The sequence below is a fragment of the Lemur catta genome, chromosome 6 (assembly GCF_020740605.2).
Source record: "Lemur catta isolate mLemCat1 chromosome 6, mLemCat1.pri, whole genome shotgun sequence".
Taxonomy (NCBI): Eukaryota; Metazoa; Chordata; class Mammalia; order Primates; family Lemuridae; genus Lemur; species Lemur catta.
In genome coordinates, this window is record NC_059133.1 from 14,225,836 (window position 1) to 14,245,380 (window position 19,545).

General features: G+C 37.4%; 1 protein-coding gene across 8 annotated transcripts in view; it reads right to left on the reverse strand.

Annotated features, from left to right (window-relative positions):
* Positions 1-19,545, reverse strand: part of RIC8B (RIC8 guanine nucleotide exchange factor B) — a 111,373-nt gene that overhangs the window by 14,484 nt on the left and 77,344 nt on the right. For 3 of the 8 annotated variants that reach the window (XR_006735693.1, XM_045553034.1, XM_045553033.1), the window contains exons 8-10: positions 14,268-14,412; positions 3,950-4,069; positions 652-735 (exon numbers count right to left, since the gene is read on the reverse strand). Coding sequence is in view for 6 of the 8 variants with exons in the window: in XM_045553034.1 (XP_045408990.1) it covers positions 696-735; positions 3,950-4,069; positions 14,268-14,412 (305 nt within the window). In the remaining 2 variants the exon portion in view is untranslated. The remainder of the gene's footprint in view (positions 1-651; positions 736-3,949; positions 4,070-14,267; positions 14,413-19,545) is intronic. The other 5 variants (XM_045553031.1, XM_045553036.1, XM_045553035.1 and 2 more) reach the window with 3 other exon arrangements.

Consider the following 19,545-nt stretch of genomic DNA (forward strand, 5'->3'; position numbering starts at 1 on the left):
TGTTTGATACATATTACAGTGATCATTTTATATTAAAGCAATTATATAACTCAAATTTAAATTAGCCAGTCATGGCCCAAAGTACTTTACAGAATTCCTTTTCAGCCCTGAATTTTATGACATCTGGCCAAGAAATGGAACCAACAAAGTATACTTAAATCATGTAGGTTATTTTATAGAGCAAAAACCTGACCCTTAAATTTGGGGATCAGCTGTTTTCATTATTTCATCACACACTGTGAAATCACAGGGTACAAGGCACTGTACTAGCTAGACATGATGGGATTTATAGGGTTCAGATTATTCTCCAACTCTTAAGACCTCCAGGTAGACTGCCAATCCCCTTATCTACATCTGTCACAAATATAATCCTTATACTAAAAAAAGATAAAAAATCACTTGGAATACTCTTAAGTCAGTTTGGTATTCAATGGGAAGAAAATATTTGAGCACTAATCTCTTCAGTATCCTTGGAACTCTAGCTGAGAGAAAGCTGCTAAGGTGGTGAGGTCCCTGAGGCAGTGGCTATGTTCACCATGGAGGCAAGACTGAAATGTAATTTAAGTTTTACATTTGTGGTTTTGCAATTTTGGTAGTGAATAACATCTATGCCCTACACCAGGCTCAGTAACAGTACTTGGCGTGACCAACCTTAGTCATCACTTTGGTAAGTGCTTTGGCACGGGCCACTGATGCTAACCACCATCCTGGTGCAGGTCCTTCACATCTGCTCTCCTATGGATGGAAAAAAGGAAGTGTCTAGTGTCCATTCATTGGCCACGTCACCTCCAATCCTATCCTTTACTCACATGTCTTTCAATTCAGGTACACAAGAAAATGATTTCATTTTGAGAAGGAAAGTTAATCAGACAAAGCTACAGTACACTCTTAGCACAATAAAGACCTGGTTGAATGCAGAACATCCTAGAGTGACAGTTGAGGGAACTAACCAATAATACAACGCTGAGAGGATGATTAGGAAGTATTCTGGCAAACACTATAACAGACAGACACAGTAGCACAGTGGACAGAGCAAAGGTCTTGAGTTCTGGAAAATGAAGTCCTAGTCTCACTTTATTATCAAGCTAGAAGGAGAATGTATGCGAAAGTGTTTTGTAAACTGTAAAAAGGAAATGATTTATCATCAGTCATTAGCCTGGAAATGTTTTAGGCAATTCTTTGGTACTTGCTTACCCTAATGAAAAACTTGATAACATATTAATCAAATAATGATATAATAACCTGAGCTCTTTTGATGAAAGATGCAGTATGTGAATACCAAAGATTTATCTTATTAACACGATTAAATTTCCCTCTACCTGGAATGGTCATTTTTCCACTTTTCTATTAAATACCTCTTAAACATCTAGGATCAGCACAAATGCTACTACCTTCCCTGTGAAACAGTCCCTGAATCATCCAGATAGAACGAACTGCTCCTTTTCCTGGGTGCTTACAGTTCAACACAGACTTCATTTTGTCATTACTTCCTTCTACCTTGTATGAATTACAGCCATTTCCTTTGCCCGAATGTGAATTTTCCAAAGGCAGAGACTCACATTCACCTCTGAATCTCCCTCAGCTTCCTAGCACAATGCCTTGCACAGAGTCGATGCTTAGTAAATGTTCCCTGAATTGTACTGAATTTAGTATACTTTGGCTTTATGGCATCTTTTTTACCTCAAAAAAAAAAAAACAAAACAGTGAAGAGAAAGAAGAAACTTAAGACTAATGAGGAATACAGCACAATAAACATGTAAGACGCATAAAGAATGGCTTCCTTATTTGCATTCCTGCTTTGGAATGCCCACTGCTAATCTTCACACCGTGTCATCATTCATTGGTGGTTATTAGTGAGAGCAAATGTTAGAAAGCACACAAAGGCAGACACTATAAAACACCCACTGCATGTCATGCAAAAAGTCTACAGGATTTAGGACTATTCTCAAGGTTGCTTTTTGCTTCAACTTTAATGGCAAAATTGGTACCATCAAAGCTAACACAAGACATATCTGCTCTGCTTTACACATGCAAAAATCAGTATCACCTTCAGTTGGGCATCTGCTGGGTGTTTCGGGTGAGTATGCATCTTCTTTGAGGCATAGTTTAAATCAGGTGGAAGCTTGGGTTATTCAGAGTTGATGTTTGTGTATTTATTTGTTGGCAGCTTCTAGAAGATGTAGATTCTCCTGAGATTAAAAGGAGAAGGACCCAGCACCTTTGTTTTCTGTGCCTGTGATAGGGATGCCTTATGAAATTGTGGTGTCTCTATCAGTAAGCCAAGTACCTGGATTATATTGCATTGTCTTAGGTAGTTCTTTCCCCCATCTTCCATTTTTCCTAGTTTGGAGTTTACTCATCCAGGGTAGGTGGGCCAGTTAAACAGCATCTGTATTAACCTTTAAAAACTCATGTTGTAGGTCAGAATGTGAAATTATGCAACTTCACTGGTTTATTGTCCTAACATACTAATATGCTCCATTTAGGTCCTTGCTAACACTTCCCCTTCCATCCGCTACCAGATGGACTCTGCTGGTTCTCATCCTAACTGTTATACTTACTGTGTTTCATTAGCTACATCAGATCCTTCTGGAAGTAGCTAAGCACACATCTTATTTTTATATGTTCATTTAGAATTGTTATTCTGCCTCCTATTGGTTTGCCTTATCAGTATCTTTTTTGTGAATGTTAATTTCTTATGGGAAGGAACATATCTGGTTCTAGGCAAAAGTATGGAGAATGTAATTTGCAAACAGTCAACAATGTCTTTTAAAGATCATGAGCATAGTCAGCTGTAAATTCTCACCTTCTTGAGAAAGGATGAAAACTTAACAGGGCTAGCTGGAAGTTACTGAGTTCTAGTCATACTAGCTTTGTAGATAATGAAGCCACTTGCTTCTAATTAACTTCTACCACATTGCCAGCATCATTTGAAAAAAGCTGATACTCTGCAGAGTGTCTAAATACCTATACTTGTCACACTCCCCACATCAGTCTGTTGTTCTTGTCCATTTGGACACTAAGCCTCCTGCTGTGCCCTTAAACTTTGCTTGGTTCTTGTTTTTTCCCTTTCATGGTTGGCTTTCTGGCTTTCCCATTCCAACTGCTACCTCTCTTAACTGAGGGATACTAGCCTTTACATAGTTGTTGTAAAAAAGGAAATGACCAGAAGAAATTAATCTTTAAGTGGCAGCTGCCACCAACACACAGAAGCATTCACTCAAGATGGCTTAAAGGAGACAGTGACTCAATGTATGACTGGAAAATAGAGCAATTCGGCCAAGTATGAAAGGAATTATTTTTCTAATAACTCCTCCGAGATGACTAGTTGCTGATTAGTATATACTTGATTTAATTATTTTCAAGACTAGAGGTTATTTTTGGGGGGGAAGGAGGTGTGAAGCAAGAGGGGACGGGGAAATTGTTTTTTAGGATACCTAATTAATACAAGTGCCTGCTTTCAGAAAATCCTTCATTTGAGCTATTTCTTTTAACTTTTTCCTCCTGGGTGCATGACATTTTAGGATTCTTGGTTTCAGCAGCAACCCAAAAAAGGCATAACTGCAAACTTACACATCAAAAATGAAAAGAAAAAAAAAAGCATCATGGTTTGTAACAAAAAACAAAAATACAAGCAGCAGCAAAATCATTGGATCTAACTCAGAGCATCTTTTTGAAGACAGGGAGGTTAGTTGGTTAAATATTACAGTGATATGGTAGTTACTACCCTAGCTTTGAAAGGTTAAATGTTTAAGAATGCACATCCAGAAGCGGCACATGTAGAAAAACCATGGTAGCCAAGAGATATATGAACTACTACTGCCTGGGCCACCCTGTTCCAATCAACATGGATTTCCAGTGTTGCTGTTCTATGGTAACTCTCAGTGAGAGAGACAAAGAAATAGAACATTTTTAGAAACCAAGCAAAAAATGGATGGGAATACAATACCTGGAAAGTTTATCAAGCATGTTGACAAGTTTCATGGCTTCATATTCTTTTTGTTCTTCTGTCATTTCATCTATGGGGTTTGGCATTGGTTCCTCTAAATGACCAGTGATAAGATTAATGCTACAAAAAGAAAAAAAAGTTATGCTGTATGTTTTAAAATTATGCTCTTTCTATACTTTTCTGGTCCAAGTTTTAAGTTATAATAAGAAAGAGTATAATAGCCAAAAAATTGGCAATAATTTCAATAGTAATTTTATAGTCTTGAACTGTGACAGGAATTTCTTAAAAATTGACTTGTCTACTAATTTGTTTTGGGAAATGGGCTATTTTTTTTTAAAAAAAAACATAAAATTGACTTGCCAACTTTTTTTTTTTTAAAAGGCATGGCTGCTTTTTCAAAATATAAAATTTGATTAGTGCCGTTAAGATAAATATCCTTGGATGCACAACTTATTCATTAATTATAAGAGGACAAATGATTTCAGAGGAGAAATGTGGAAATCCATTTTGTGATACAGCATAAAACAGACATAAAAAAAATTGGAAAAAATGATGACAGAGGCTGCAATCTGGAAATGAAAGCATGCCAATTTATAATCTCAGGAAATTAGTCCATTAGTCAGACCACAGAGGCCAATGAGTGTTTAAATAATAAAAGATAAAGCAGAACAATTTTAATTAAGTTTGATCTGACCTAGATTAAAAAAAAAAAAAAGGAATGAAATCTAGCCTACCAAGAGACAGGTATATCGTCTTGGCTTTCTGGAAATAGATTTAATGCAGTACTTAAAATGAATACCTTGCATAAAGTTTGTATGAAGTTCTAATACCAAGCAAACTATTCTCTTAGCTGTAGTTTTTGAGGAGAGGAAATAAAAGGTAACTCTTCTAATGGCTGCTAAATATCTGTAGCAAATGTTTTTTCTGGAGAAGCAGACAAGACGTTACAGTATTTGTACCAGCCAAATACACAGGGTTTGTTTTTAATGATCAAATATATTTAATTTGATTTGCAAATAGTAAACTGCTAATAAATTGCTTTCCAGGGTCTACAACCACAAATGCTTTCAGGGACCGGCCCTTTAGGATAAGGAAATGAGTGAGTAGGTCAAGTGTAAGCAATGTGGAGTGTTAGAGACTAGGGTAAACTGGAAAACAGTGCCAGTCTAAAATTTTAAAAAATGATGTTGGCCAAAACAAAGATAGTGCAATTAATTAGATCCTTTGGCAGCCAGCTTACAACCCGTTTGAGACTTTTACTGGGGCAAGTTACTTTATTGACCAGGGCTTTTCTCATTTGGAGTAAAGGCTAGCTCACGACATACTGTTATTTATTACTATTAGATTTCCTTTCTTGTACATTCCTCAGAGGCTACATGACATGCAGATTCTTATGGAAGGACTCAGTGCTCACCATCCTTGAAAAACAGATTTAACACCTGTCTTGCCATTCTTGCATAAGACCTATGTCTAGAGCCCTGGTTAAAAACTGTTTCTTCCAGCTGGGCACAGTGGCATGTGGCTGTAGGTCCAGCTACTCGGGAGGCTAAGGCAGGAGGATCCCTTGTGCCCAGGAGTTTGAGTCCAGCCTGGGATCTCGTCACAAAAAAAAACCTTTTTGCTCTTAGACACCCAATATATAAAATGGACAAAAGTAGAATTGCTCAGGCAGAAAGGGGATAGGAATAGCCAAGGAGAGTGGGGGCCTAGAGCCCCTTTGTCTTCCACCTACTTGCTTTTTCTTAAGGCAGCATGAAAACCCACAAGCTTGCCATTGATTCTTAGCCTTAGCTGTATATTAGAGTCACTTGGGAAACTTCAAAGTAAAAACTTGGGCCTCATCTTAGACCAACTATATCTGTATGTGTGTGGGTTTTTATTTTATTTTTTTACATTTTCCAAGTGATTCTGATATACCGTGAGGTTAAGAACCACTGAGCTAGACCGCCTGCTTCAGACATTCACTGTGTGCTACTATTTCCTTTCCTTTTTACAGGTGCTCATAAGAGAAGCGAAAAGGCCATCAACAAAAATGCTTAATGGGTCATCATATTTCTCCAAAGTCAAGAAGAAAGAGGACTCAGACAAGGCTTCTGAGAATTACGGAGATGCAGATGCCACACTAAAAATGCAATTCCACCATCCATTATTTGCTCAGGCATGTAACAAGGCATCTCTTTTCACTGGTTTCTCTTCTGCCACCTACTAAATTAGAAAAACAACTAGTCTTATAAATAAAAGCATTTACTATAGATACATACAATCAGGCCTTAGAAGAATAAGGGAAGGTAGAGGTATTAACTATGTAGATCATGCTCATTTGCCTCTTGAGAGAAGGCTTCTCTCCTCAAATTCAATGGACGTGTGATTTGATAAACATCAGGTCTGTAGACTGTTTTAGGATACAATGACATTTGCACAAGTGATCATGCTCCTCAGAGGAAAAATGTGTCAGAAGGACACACTGGTAAGCTCTGTGGTATTGTGGATACCACAGCATACAAAGTCAGGATATGAATTCCTGGATTAGGACACATTCAATTCTTTTCTTGGTTCTTTTAAGAGTTTAGTGGAAATGATGTCCATTTTCCACTTGACCACAAGTTCCCTGGCTGCTAAAATGATTTAACATCTTGCCCTGAAATTAGCTACTAAAGTAACAAAATTCTTTGCTATCTCAGGGTAAAAGCAGCAGCCAGAAATTCATTACTTATAGAATAAGAACTCATCCTTTACCCATGGAGTAAAACATTACATCCCCCCAAAGTTGCTCCAGGGATTCAGGTTTCATTTTTTCCTTTAAAAAGACATTTTCCCCTTGATACTCAGAAGAATGTAAAGCCACAGAAAACACAAGTTAGGGCACCAAACTGTGTCATTCTTATAGGAAAAATGCCAATGTGCTGTGGCAGAAGGCAGATGGACACTGTCTCTCCTCCTGTTCCCCTCTTCAAACCAGAATCTCATGTAGTTTCCCTACCCAGAAGAGGAAGAGAAAACAAATAGTAGTCACTATGACAACAATGATGTGAGATTTCATGAAATAGATTATTTTTGGTTGAACAAGCACCTGGCATCTTTACAACCTCAAGTAGTACACTCTGAGACTTGACTTTCTAGGTTTCAGGATGTTAACATTGAGTCTTAAGATACTTTAAGGACACTAACTGTGGTAAATTATATTTATCATGATTTCTTCCACTTTGTTCTCCTATCCCATCTTCCCGGCACTCTAATCTCATTATTTATAACTTCCAATTAGGTGACAAGAAGTGTCTAAATTCTTATTTGTGGTATTTCACCATGAATTATATATTATATAACCATTATATGAACTGACAGGCAGCTATGGGCCTGGAGACAGAAGGATTAAGACATACTAAAAAGGTATGTGCAAATGAACACATGTATAAAAGCTTGAACTATATTTCAAGTCTTTTGCCTGCTCTTTAAATTGTTGCTACATCTGGCCAATATCAACAATGTTGTTAAATGACTAGGTCATTTAACAAAAGAAGATACATTAAAAGTTCCCTCAGCTATGTGAAAATTCAATCTCTTAAGAAGTATGGCTTAAATTTTACTCAGAGTATCCTGGTTAAAGAAGGGACTACAAAGTCAAATCCCTACAGGAACTAGGCAGGTAAGATAAGTGAATAGGATAAGCTGTCAAACCAAAGGAGCTTATGCCTGGTATGAAGAGTTGAGTGCAGCTACTCAATTCCATCAGTTGGCTTCTATGTGAGAATGCAAGCCCTAAGTTATCTGAACTTTCAATTTTTCAAAAGAAGCTAGAAATCTAGATTTTCATCTAAAAATATCTGAATTCTAAATGTTGGCAAGTAACTAAGCACTGTGTAAAACAAAAAACAAAACACAAACCAAATAACCAATACTACACGGGGGCAGCCTATTGGCTGATAATTTGCAATCTCTACTAAAGGGTTCAGGATTTTAAGGAAAAGGCATTTTGTAAGCCAAGATGAGAAAAGAAGGGGGCAGGTGTGGTGGGAAAGGAGATGTTATATAGGAATGAAGCTAAAAATGTCTTTCTAGAGGAAAAACCCAGAATATTTGGTTACCCCCTAAAACAATACAAAGAACAAAATGGAAATTTACCATGTCCTGATTTTCTTGAATTCCATTCCCTGGCTCCCACTCCCCATCTAGATGTGGAGCCTGCTAAGGGTAGGAAACACAATTATTTTGGTATTCTAATACTTAGGATGGGTTGAGTAACTCAAATTTATTCAATAACTCAAAAAATTACCAAGTGTCTACTGGGTGCCAGGGACTATTCTGGGGATACCTCAATGAACAAAAACAGCCCCCCCCCCAAAAAAAGATCTCTTCCCTCATGGAGCTTATCTTCTAATAGGACAAAACAGATTTAATGAATAAGTAAGTTATTTGGACTTTTAGAAGGTGCTAAATGCTGTGGAAAAAAAAGAATGAAATATAAGGCAGGAGCAAGCGTTAGTAAGAGGACAGAATAGGTTTCATCGAGAAGGTGATATTTGAGTAAAGACTTGAAGGAGGTGAGTGAATAAGATATGATAGCTATCTGGAGAAAAGGCATTCCAGGCAGAAGGAGTAGTCAATGCAAACGCCTCAGATAGGAGTATGTCTGGAGTACATGACCAGTAGTGAAGAGATCAGCATGATGACAGCACAGCAAGAAAGGGTTCAAGTATACCATCGTGAGGACTTTGGTTTTTAGTCATTTTAGACTTTTGAGCAGTTGACACAGGCCAACTTATGTTTTATAAGGATCACATTTGCTGCTTTGTTGAGAACAAAATGAAGAGGGACAAAGGTAGAAGCAGTAAGTGAGAAGGCTATTAGAATGATCCTGGAGAGAGAGAATTTTAGCTTGGACCAGAGTGGTAGCAGTGATGGCAATAAGGGGTGACTAGATTCTGAATCTATTCTGAAGCCAGAGCCAGAACCACCTGATAGGTACATGTGAATAACTACTGATGTAAAATGAATCAAAGAGAACTTTTGGGTTTTCAGGGATATCAGGGCACATTTTCTTTCTCTTGTTTTGGTTACATCAAAGAAAGATAACAGATGCTCTGAGAATGGACACTATTTGAAGGGCAAATTCATATCTCCCTTTGGCTTTGATGTAAAATATAGTAGCAGTTAAAACACAAGCTCTGACTTCACACCCGTTAGGATGGCTATTATTGAAACACACCCCACCCCAAGAATAACGTGTTGTGAGGATGTGGAGAAAAGGGAACCCTTGTGCATAGTTGATGTGAATGTAAAATGGTACAGCTGCTTTGTAAAATGGTATGGCAGTTCCTCCACAAAATTAAACACAGCAGAACTACCATGTGATCCATTAATTCCATTTTTGGGTATATATGCAAGAGAAGTGAAAGCAGACTTGAATAGATACTGGTATACCATGTTCAGTAGCGTTATTCACAATAGCCAAAAGGTGAAAGCAACCCAAGTAACCACTGGTGGGTGAATGAAGAAACATAATGTGGTATATACATACAATGGAATATTATTCAGCCTGAAAAAGGAAAATTTGACACATGCTACAATATGGATGAATTTTGAAGACATTATTCTAAATGAAATTAGCCAATCACAAAAGCACAAATGTTGTGTATGAATCTACTTATATAAGGTTCCTAGATTCCACAGAGACAGAAAGTAGAATGGTGGTTACCAGGTACTAGAAAGAGGGAGACTGGGTATAGAAGTTCACTGGGGAAGATGAGAAAGTTTTAGAGATTGCAAAAGAATGTGAATGGACTTAATGCCACAGAACTGTACACACTTAAAATTGGTTAAAAGCGTCCATTTTATGTTATCCATATTTTACCCCCAAAATAAAAAGGCAGAGTGAGGAGCACAGTAAAAAACTTGCTTTGCCTAACTCAAAAAATAATAACAAAATTCCCAAAACCACAAGTTCTAGTTAGGTCACCTGACCACTTATGATTTTTTTTGTTCTGGACAATGTACTTCATTGAATTTAGTTTCCCCATCTGTAAATGGCAATAACCCTACCTCAAAGAGTTGTTGTGAAGATTAATTATATAATATCTGTAAAGTTCTTGGAAAAGCGTCTGGCACATACTAAGCACTCAAATGAATACCAGCTATTTTTATTAGCATAAGTAAGCTACCTGCTGAGAAATAAAACAGAAGGTCTCAGATGATCCAGGAAGTAAGTTATTCTATTCGGTTAAATCATTAATATGGAGATGCACATGCAATCTTCATTAACTAAACAAGCCATGCAACAACTAGGTGGTTTTGTGGAGTTTGCTATAATTAAATTCAGATATAAGGTATTTTGAAGATTTCTGAAAATGTCTCAAGTTATTTGGGAATTATATAAATGGTAACACTGATTCCATATTAAAGTAGGGTAAATTATGAAAGTATATCCTGATCCAAGTCTTTGCATTATATTAGCAATTGAAAGAACTAGGATAATGTATCATTCTTTCATTTATTTATCTAATATTTACTGTCTACCATGCGTCAGCCTCACAAACATATATATATACTGAATATATATACATGAATACCAAGTTGCATCTAGGCAATAAAACAAGCTCCAAAATGACTTTTAAATTATAGTGCTTTTTAAATGTTTCCTATGTTAGGCTGTTTGATTAAGAGCAATATCTTTTGATATAAAGGATATAGAAAACTGATGGTTGTGAATTTATAGAAAATAAAAACTGGAGCAAAGCTCAGTGCTGTAGTTCAGCTAATGCACCTGGACTCTTGCTGGCCATTAACCTAAATGATAATACAAAAAAATTAGGAACTCAATTTTTAAAGTGCAAACAGATGCGATTGCAAATATCACAAAGACTAGTAAACTTCCGGAATCAGTACATATGGCAGAAGTGGCAATGATTTTACTTTCAACTCTTTTAGAAATCTAAATTTAGATGCATTTCATGACTGCTTACAATAATAAATTCCAGATCCTAGAAATGCTAGTTAGTTCCTACTATATATAAATACACCAAACTGGGCAAAGAAAATCTTGAAGTTCTGGTTTCTGGTTCACTTACTTCAAGAAGTATTAAAAATTGAAAGAAATTATTTATATAGCCCTCAATATAATGAGACAACTATAATGGGACTTAAGCAGCATAACAAAATCTTGACAAATAAAAAGTATCTTGCCTTGTGCTGAAGAAATTATCTGTACAGCTGTGGGCACAGCTACAGCTGAGAAAAATAAGGTCAAGAAGCAAACACCCCTGAGTTTATTAGTACAATGATTTTAAGCTTTTAGATCTGATTATGAACTAGTATGGAGTGTTAAGAGTATAAGGAGGTGTCTTAGGGTTCTGTTCACTTTTGGCCATCTCTTCCTCCTACCCTTCCATAAAGCCGCACTTTAAAGAACACTTCTTTGGACCTCTCGATGCCTGTGCATTCAGCCTGAAAGCCACTGGTCTAAAATGAACCAAATGTCATTAGACACATATCTTTCAACTGATGTCTAGAATGATGTACAAACCATATCATCAGTCAGTTATATTTTATCACCTATACAATCAAGGGGCCTCCATGCTCAGAGGCATCAAAGAAACAGGTATAAAAGTTAGACTTTAGAAATCTGGTTTCCCTTTGATACAGGACCAAAGTTCATCTGAAAACTTTTGACAAACCTGGCTAGACACACACCAAAAACTTATGTGGCATGTAACTTGATTCTATGAGTGTATTTTGTCTAAGGTTGCTAATGCAGAAAGTCATTTCCAGTCCATTAAATACATTTATTTTGACACAAAAAGGATTGTTGTGATATTAACTGTCTCCCATAGCCTGAATGTAAGCTCCATACAATTCTTGGTTTCAAATTCCAGTAAAGGATTACAGGTTACCTTGGTGCACTGGTCAGAATCCACTTAAATTTTTGACAATGGGACTAGGGCCAACTGGATGAAGGGTAACTTCTCTGCTTCTGCCAATACTAGCAACTGTTGTGAATAAATGCATCATAGGAAAAGCAGATTGGCCTTCTCTTCCCGGTTCTTCCCAGAGTCGGGAAAAGCTGGGTTGATGGGGGGGGGGGGGGGACAAAAAGAAAAGCAGATTGGGATCTTGGGAATTCTGATCGGTCAAGGGTAATCAGGGGCTAGGGGAGTAAGCGATCCTTTTAGATGCTGACTTTATAAGCTTGACTAAATTGGTAAAAAGTTTTCATAACAATTTTTAGGGAAAAAGTTATCTGAGCTCTGTGGATCACTCTCTAGAACACAAAGGGTACTCTTGCTTGCAAAGTGCTTTGTTCCCCAGGGACCATTTGAAAAAGTATTTTAAAGTAACATATTAACTATCCTACCATACTTTTTCACTTTAAAGAAGATTTAAGAGAAAAATAGATGCAAATATTTCCGAAGAGGGAAGATGTTACAATTGAAAAACACATATTTATACTTATAATGAGTAGCGTTTAATACAAGATTTCACCATGATCACTGTTCTGACCACACTAACACACCATTTCTATGAACATTATAAGCCAAGTCCAAAGGCTGAGGAAGATTCCAATTAGAATCTTACTTACGTAACGCCTACGTACAGAAACTTCCTATGACAGAGAGCCAAGACAATAACAATATCAAACATAGTAGTTATTGATTTAAACAAAAGGTGGTCTTTTGAAATCTAACATCACTTTCATAATGTAACAGTTCTATTTCCCATACTATTGAGAAAGATCCAGTGTTCTTTTGTTTTCTCTAAGCTCCTCCTTGTTATAGTAGCATTCTAGTGCTTGGTAGATAAATGATTATTTCCACTATAGAAGTCACTACCAAACGAAATCAACAGTACACATTGAGATGCAAAGCTATCAACCATCCACAAGTACTCATGAGTTTTCCATAGTTGACTGTGTCCACACACCCTGGGATATAAGAAATGCTTAATGTAATTTCTACCTTCATTTAAAAACAAGACTTTTCAAGTGGTATATTTTAATAGTTCAAATCAAGAGATGTAAAACATGAAACTGATATTGAAATATAATTTGTGGAATGGAAAAAGCTAGTAAGGCTAATTTAGAATGACAACTTCTACAATTAGGGAAAGAAAGAAACATGATTCCTCTACTTTAGCTTCAAATACTTGATAGAGACACCCAATTTATAACATCTAAATGGTGGTAGTCTTAGGAACAAACTGCTTAGAGTCCTTGCTATCTTTTTTTGCCAGGACATACTCTACAAGATCTTGCTGGGGCTGACAGGATTGTGATGTTAAAAATAACATTACCTACCTAGCACTTATTTGCCAAGAAACAGGCCATACACATCCCGCCTGACAGGGGACTGATCCTTTCTTTCACCTTATGACAACCCATTACTTTCATGTCAACAGGGCACAAGTTATATTTTTTTTAAAAGGACTTAATTTTGCAGATAATGGTTGTCTATCCTTGACCACCTACTACATAATCCCCATCACACTCTAGAGACTATCAGTAAAAAGCACAGCATGTTGACATCACTGATAATGCCAAAAGAGGGAAGTACACTTTTCTAATGTTCAGTAATGGAACCCAGAAAAAACTGAGTTCTAGTAACTCCTAACAAGTGAAAACTAAGACATTTACCTGGGAAGAGGGTTAACAGGGGGATGAAAAGGATGGCTAGGTAACAGAAGTTAGGAGAAATGGTTTGTCTTGGGATAAAGGACAGTTAGACTCAGAGAAGACCTGATAGTCTCTGGTTTGCCTGTTCAGTGCACTAATGTATGTGTTAAAAGATGATTCCCTAAGTGTGTGTTTGATTAAAATTCACTGTGGAGCCAGACTTCTTTCCCTTTGATAGTAATGTGCCTTGCATTATTTTATTGACTCTTAAGGGCTTTTATGCAAGAGGGAAGGTAGAATGTATGGAACCCACATTTAGATTTCTGAGAAAGATTGAAGCATCAAATAATCAACTTAAATACTTGGTCTTGGTTATATCTTACAAAATCTCAACCTATGGAAAGGAAGGCTAATAGTAATAGCGCTTTTTTAGTTTATGATGGTAGATATCTCAAAACACCAGCTCTCTTAGTACTTGGGAGAGGATAATAGGCATGTTGAAAATATGTGGCAGAACATTTCTTGCAGTATTATCCTTTCTCAATCACTTGTCATTAAGGCACTAGCTATAACATTACCTCTAAAAACACCTTTAAATGGAAAGCTTCCAAATCCACAAGAGAAAGAAACACTTGGAAAATGAAAGACAAGGAAGTGAAAGGCAAATAACCAACTTAAAGGCACAGCCACAGTTAGGTAAAAATAAATTTGATACTATACTTTGGTTTTGCATTTTTGTATTCTTCAGTGTCTGTGTCCTCATCCTCTGAGTACCAATTATCTCCTCTTCCTCCAGCCAAGAGGCCCCTGGCAGCCAACAGTCCTGCAGCATTCCCATAGCCAGTGTATTTCAGGAGGCTATCCACTGCAAAAACAGAATAGAGTTTTAGAGAGGAATCCTTGGGTGCTCACCATAATCACCAACCACTCACCAACACAGGGAGGCTGGAGACACATGCCATGGCAGTAAACCTTTAAATTGAGAGGTTTTCAAAGTGGGGTAGTGGTTATATAAACTACCTACAAATTCTCCTATGTGCTCTGAGGACTAAAAGCTTTTTTTAGGAATTAGAAATTCAAACAAAGCTCTTTTGAACACACTTTGTGGCTGTGACAGCAACAGGCTCTTGGTAAGGGCCATGTATTACATTTCTGATCTCAAATCTTACTTTTAAAACACCAAAGCCTTTAACAGAATGTTGATAAAATGACAACCTGAAGACAAATGTAGGAAACAAAACATAACACACTATCTTATCCCGTGTATGAAAGCCACAGTAAAATCTATATCTGAAATACTATTGTAATTCAGATAGCTTACCTCAAAAAAGACAATGCTGGAGAAGATTCAGAGAAGGGCAATTAAAATGAATTTGGATACCTGAAAGGGTCAGTGGGTTGGGAAACAGGTGGGTAAGAAAAAGGGATATTGACAGGTGTGGTGACTCACACTTGTAATCCCAGCACTTTTGGAGGCTGAGGAGGAAGGATCACTTGAGCCCAGGAGTTATAGACCAGTCTGGGCAACACAGCAAGACTCTGTATCTACAAAAAATAAAAATTAGCTGGGGACAGTAGCATGTGCCTATAGTCCCAGATACTCAGGAGGCTGTGGTGGGAGCATTGCTTGAGCCCGGGAGTTTGAGGTTACAGTGAGCTCTGATTGTGCCAGTATACTCCAGCATGGGTGACAGACCAAGACCCTGTCTCATAAATAAATAAATAAATAAATAAATAAATAAATAAATAAATAAATAAATAAATATGTATATACATACACACATATATATACATACACACACACATATATATATGATCAGACTGTAAAATCATGAAGGGCATAGATAGGATGAATATTCTAAGATACAGTTATTTATTAAATTTTCAAATACCTGAACTAGAGGGTATCTCCCTTGACACTGCAAATAGGTGGTTTGGGGATAAATAAAAGGAAGCCCTGCTTTCAAAGAATATAGCAAACTGGTGAAATCTGTGAAAAAGGAAATATAGGCTAATAATATGAATAGATTAAATGAGGTTGAAACTAGTCATTTTCAATCTTAAAAACTATTGGTAACTGTGGTCTCTTTGGTAATAACTCTTGGTGAGTGCTGGATACAAGCATATTAGAATTTAATGAGGGAGGGCTGGGCATTGTGGCTCATACCTGTAATCCTAGCACTCTGGGAGGCTGAGGTGGGAGGATTGCTTGAGCTCAGGAGTTGGAGAGCAGCCTGAGCAAGAGTAAGACCCCGTCTCTACTAAAAGTAAAAAAATTAGCCAAGAGTGGTGGTGTGTGCCTATAGCACCAACTACTTAGGAGGCTGAGGCAGGAGAATCACCCGAGCCCAGGAGTTCAAGGTTGCTGTGAGCTAGGCTGATGCCATGGCATGCTACTCAGGGCAACAGAGTGAGACTCTGTCTCAAAAGAAAAAAAAAAAAATTAATGAGGAATCACAGTGGTACAATCTGAAAGCCTTCTCAATAAAATTAATGGGCTCCTTCTTCCTGTCAGTGTCTCCTCAAGATGCAGTGATTTAACTAAATTAGGAAATCCTTAATAAGGCATTAGGGGAAGAAATGAATGTTCAGTGTACATAGGTATTCTTAATATTCATGGAGATCAGACATGACCTTAATGACATGGTCAGACACAAAGCCACTGAAGAATCATAGATCTAAACCCACACAAAGTACTTTACAGATAGTAGGTGATGTTATCATTCATTGTAAGCATTACTGATAAGGCCTGTTTATTTTTTCACAGATGAGGATGTTTAGTGGTTCCAGAAAAGTGTTCACTGAAATTATAAAAGTCTAAATTGAGATGATATAAATTGTTTAAATGAATATACTTAAAAACAAAGCAACAATAATCAGCCAACAAAATGGCTAAAGATTAAAACAGCTTAAGAATGCAAAGGTTGGCCGGGCGCGGTGGCTCACGCCTGTAATCCTAGCCCTCTGGGAGGCCAAGGCGGGTGGATCTCTCGAGGTCAGGAGTTCCAGACCAGCCTGAGCGAGACCCCGTCTCTACTAAAAATAGAAAGAAATTATCTGGACAACTAAAAATATATATAGAAAAAATTAGCCGGGCATGGTGGCGCATGCCTGTAGTCCCAGCTACTCGGGAGGCTGAGGCAGTAGGATCGCTTAAGCCCAGGAGTTTGAGGTTGCTGTGAGCTAGGCTGACGCCACGGCACTCACTCTAGCCCGGGCAACAAAGTGAGACTCTGTCTCAAAAAAAAAAAAAAAAAAAAAAAGAATGCAAAGGTTATGAAAGGCCAAAATAGGTTAAACAGAAGTAAACAGAATACTAAATAACTGCCTTTTTTTTTTTTTCTTTTTGCAGAAAATCTCTTGGGAAGGTAGTTAATGGTAAAAACCCCTGACACTTTCATGAAAATAATGTTTACTGATCTTTCACCAGAACAAACATTATGTGCCAACTCTGTGACGGTGTAGGTTACAAAGATGATTTAAAACATACTTTGCTTCAACATAGAGAATCATTTTCCTTCCAGTCAAATACTGTAACGTTAGAAATCCAAACTAGTAGCTTCCTCTAATTAGTGTCCTTATTTCCAGTCTTACACCCCTCCCTTCCCTGTTCCACACAATTATCCAAGATGTCTTTGTAATGCAAAAATATGGTTTTATCACCTTTAATGTCTCCCCCTAAAGGCTAAGCTCAAATTCAAAAACAGGTCCTAAAGGGGTCTTCATCTTCAGTCCTCCTTCTTTTCCAAACTCATCTCCTACACTGTAGATTCCTCACACCTTGAACTAGCATCTCTTCTATACACACCGAGGCTATTTCCCATTTCTCTGTCCTATTCTGCAAAGACCTTCTCTGATCTTCTCTACATTCTACAATCATTCCCTCTTCTAGGCTGCCATAGTACCTGGCTCTCTTAGGGCAGCTTACCATAGTGTACTGAAATTATTCCTTTATATGGAGAAATACACAAGACAGTATATTCACCCAACTGAATTTATAGAGAACACAAACGTTTACTCTTTTATTAAACATTTATGGGGACCTGCTATCTGTTAGGTATTTTGTTAAGCACTGGGGATCCAAAGATGAATAAGACATGATCTCCAACCTGAAGAAACTCAATGCTACAATGCAAGTTCAACAGAGAGTTATAACACAGTAAATGTCAAAAGTATTAAAGAGAGAGAAGTAAAAATGGCACAAAGGAGAGAATAATTAGCTCTGCCTGGGATGGTCTGAGAAGTCTTCACAGAGATGATGCTTAAGCTGATCTTCAAGGATAAGTAAAGCTTACCATGGTAACACAGATGGGGAAGGTATTCCATGCAAAAGGAACTGCATCTGCCAAGTCACGGAGATATGCCAAGAAATGGTGCAATATAATCAGGCAAGAATAAAGAATTTAGTGTGATTAAGCACAAAGTGTAACATGGGAGTAGATTTAGAATACATTACAGAGATAAGCCATGGAGGTAAAATTTGGATTTTACCAGGCAGGCAACAGGGAATCACTGAAAGCTTTCCACAAAGGAAATGACAAGATTATATTTGTATTTTAGAACAATCCCCCTGTTAGCCATGTAGAAGATAAACTGAAGAAAACCTGACTGGAAAAGACAGATCCAACTATTTTAATAATTTATTAATAGTTTAAGAAAATAATTTTAAGGGCCTATACTAAGGTAATGTATGGGAATAGAATGGAGGGAATAAATAAATAAATAAAGGAGATATTTAGGAGGTAAAATCTATATAATGTGGTGATTATTAGTTCTATGGTAAAGAAGGAATCTAAGAAACTCCTAAGTTTCTGGTTTTCGCAACTAAATAGACAATGGTGCCTTTCACAGAGAAAGTGGTTGACAGAGAAGGTTGAAGGACAATGGAAATGGAGATAATGCATTTAACTTTAGACCTGAGTTTGAGGTACCTGTGAGAAACTCAGGGAGATGTCCCACAGGTAGGTGGATAAACATGACAGGAGTTCAGAAGAAACGTTGGGGCTGGAGAAACATAGATTTGGGAAACTATTAGCAAATAGGCTAAAGCAGAAGCGAAGGGAGAGGATGAGATTACTCAGGGAGCAATATAAAGTGAGAATGGGGGCCAGAAGACAACTTTAGGGAACACCAATAATTAAATGTGGTCAAAGATTAGGAGTTAGCAAATGAAACTGAAAAGAAAGAACAGAGCAGTCAAAAGACATCTAGGAGTATGTGGTAGCACAGAAACAAAGAGACTGGTCGATAGAGTCAGTGATTATGAGCAATGTGGTAATATAAAGACTAAAAAATACTCATTGCTTTTGAAAATTTGGTAATTTGGGACATTACTTCAGTGGAATCTAGCGGGTAGGGAATGGTAGTGGAATGAGTGACTTGCAGCAAGTTGAAGACTGAGTGGGCAGTAAGAATACTGAAAAGAAAAACAGACTGGTCTTTAAAGATGCCAAGATGTGAAGGACAGTGATATGAGTATGTGTATAGGTTGAGGGAAGCACATAGGGAAAGTTAAAAAAAAAAAAACCCAAAAATACAGATGGTGAAAACTGATGGAGTAAGGTGTCTGCAAAGATAGGAAGAGAAAAGATCAAAAGGAAAGGGAGGCTGTTGAGCTATCTATTTCTCTGAGACTGAAAAGGAAATGAAAGTAAATTTATAGGTGTGGGGCTATGAACTTAGGGAGTTGAAGCCTAATTCATCTCTGTAATTCAGCCCCTACACCACAATGTCTAGCACATATTGGCAGTTAATATGCTAAACGGTGTGGGAAACCCCATCAAGGCTGCAGATTATTCTAGAAATCACTTTCTTTTGATTAAACAATGTAAGGCCTATCTTTAGGCCTCCCGTGGAACATATACAATTTCCAGGGCGACAATAAAAGTTTAGTTATGTCAGGGCCCAACAGAACAAGTTGGTGGCATGAGCACAAGTTAACCTGTGGGCCACTGTCAGCTGGGGATGAATTTGAGCCTGGCACAGATGGATACTTAAG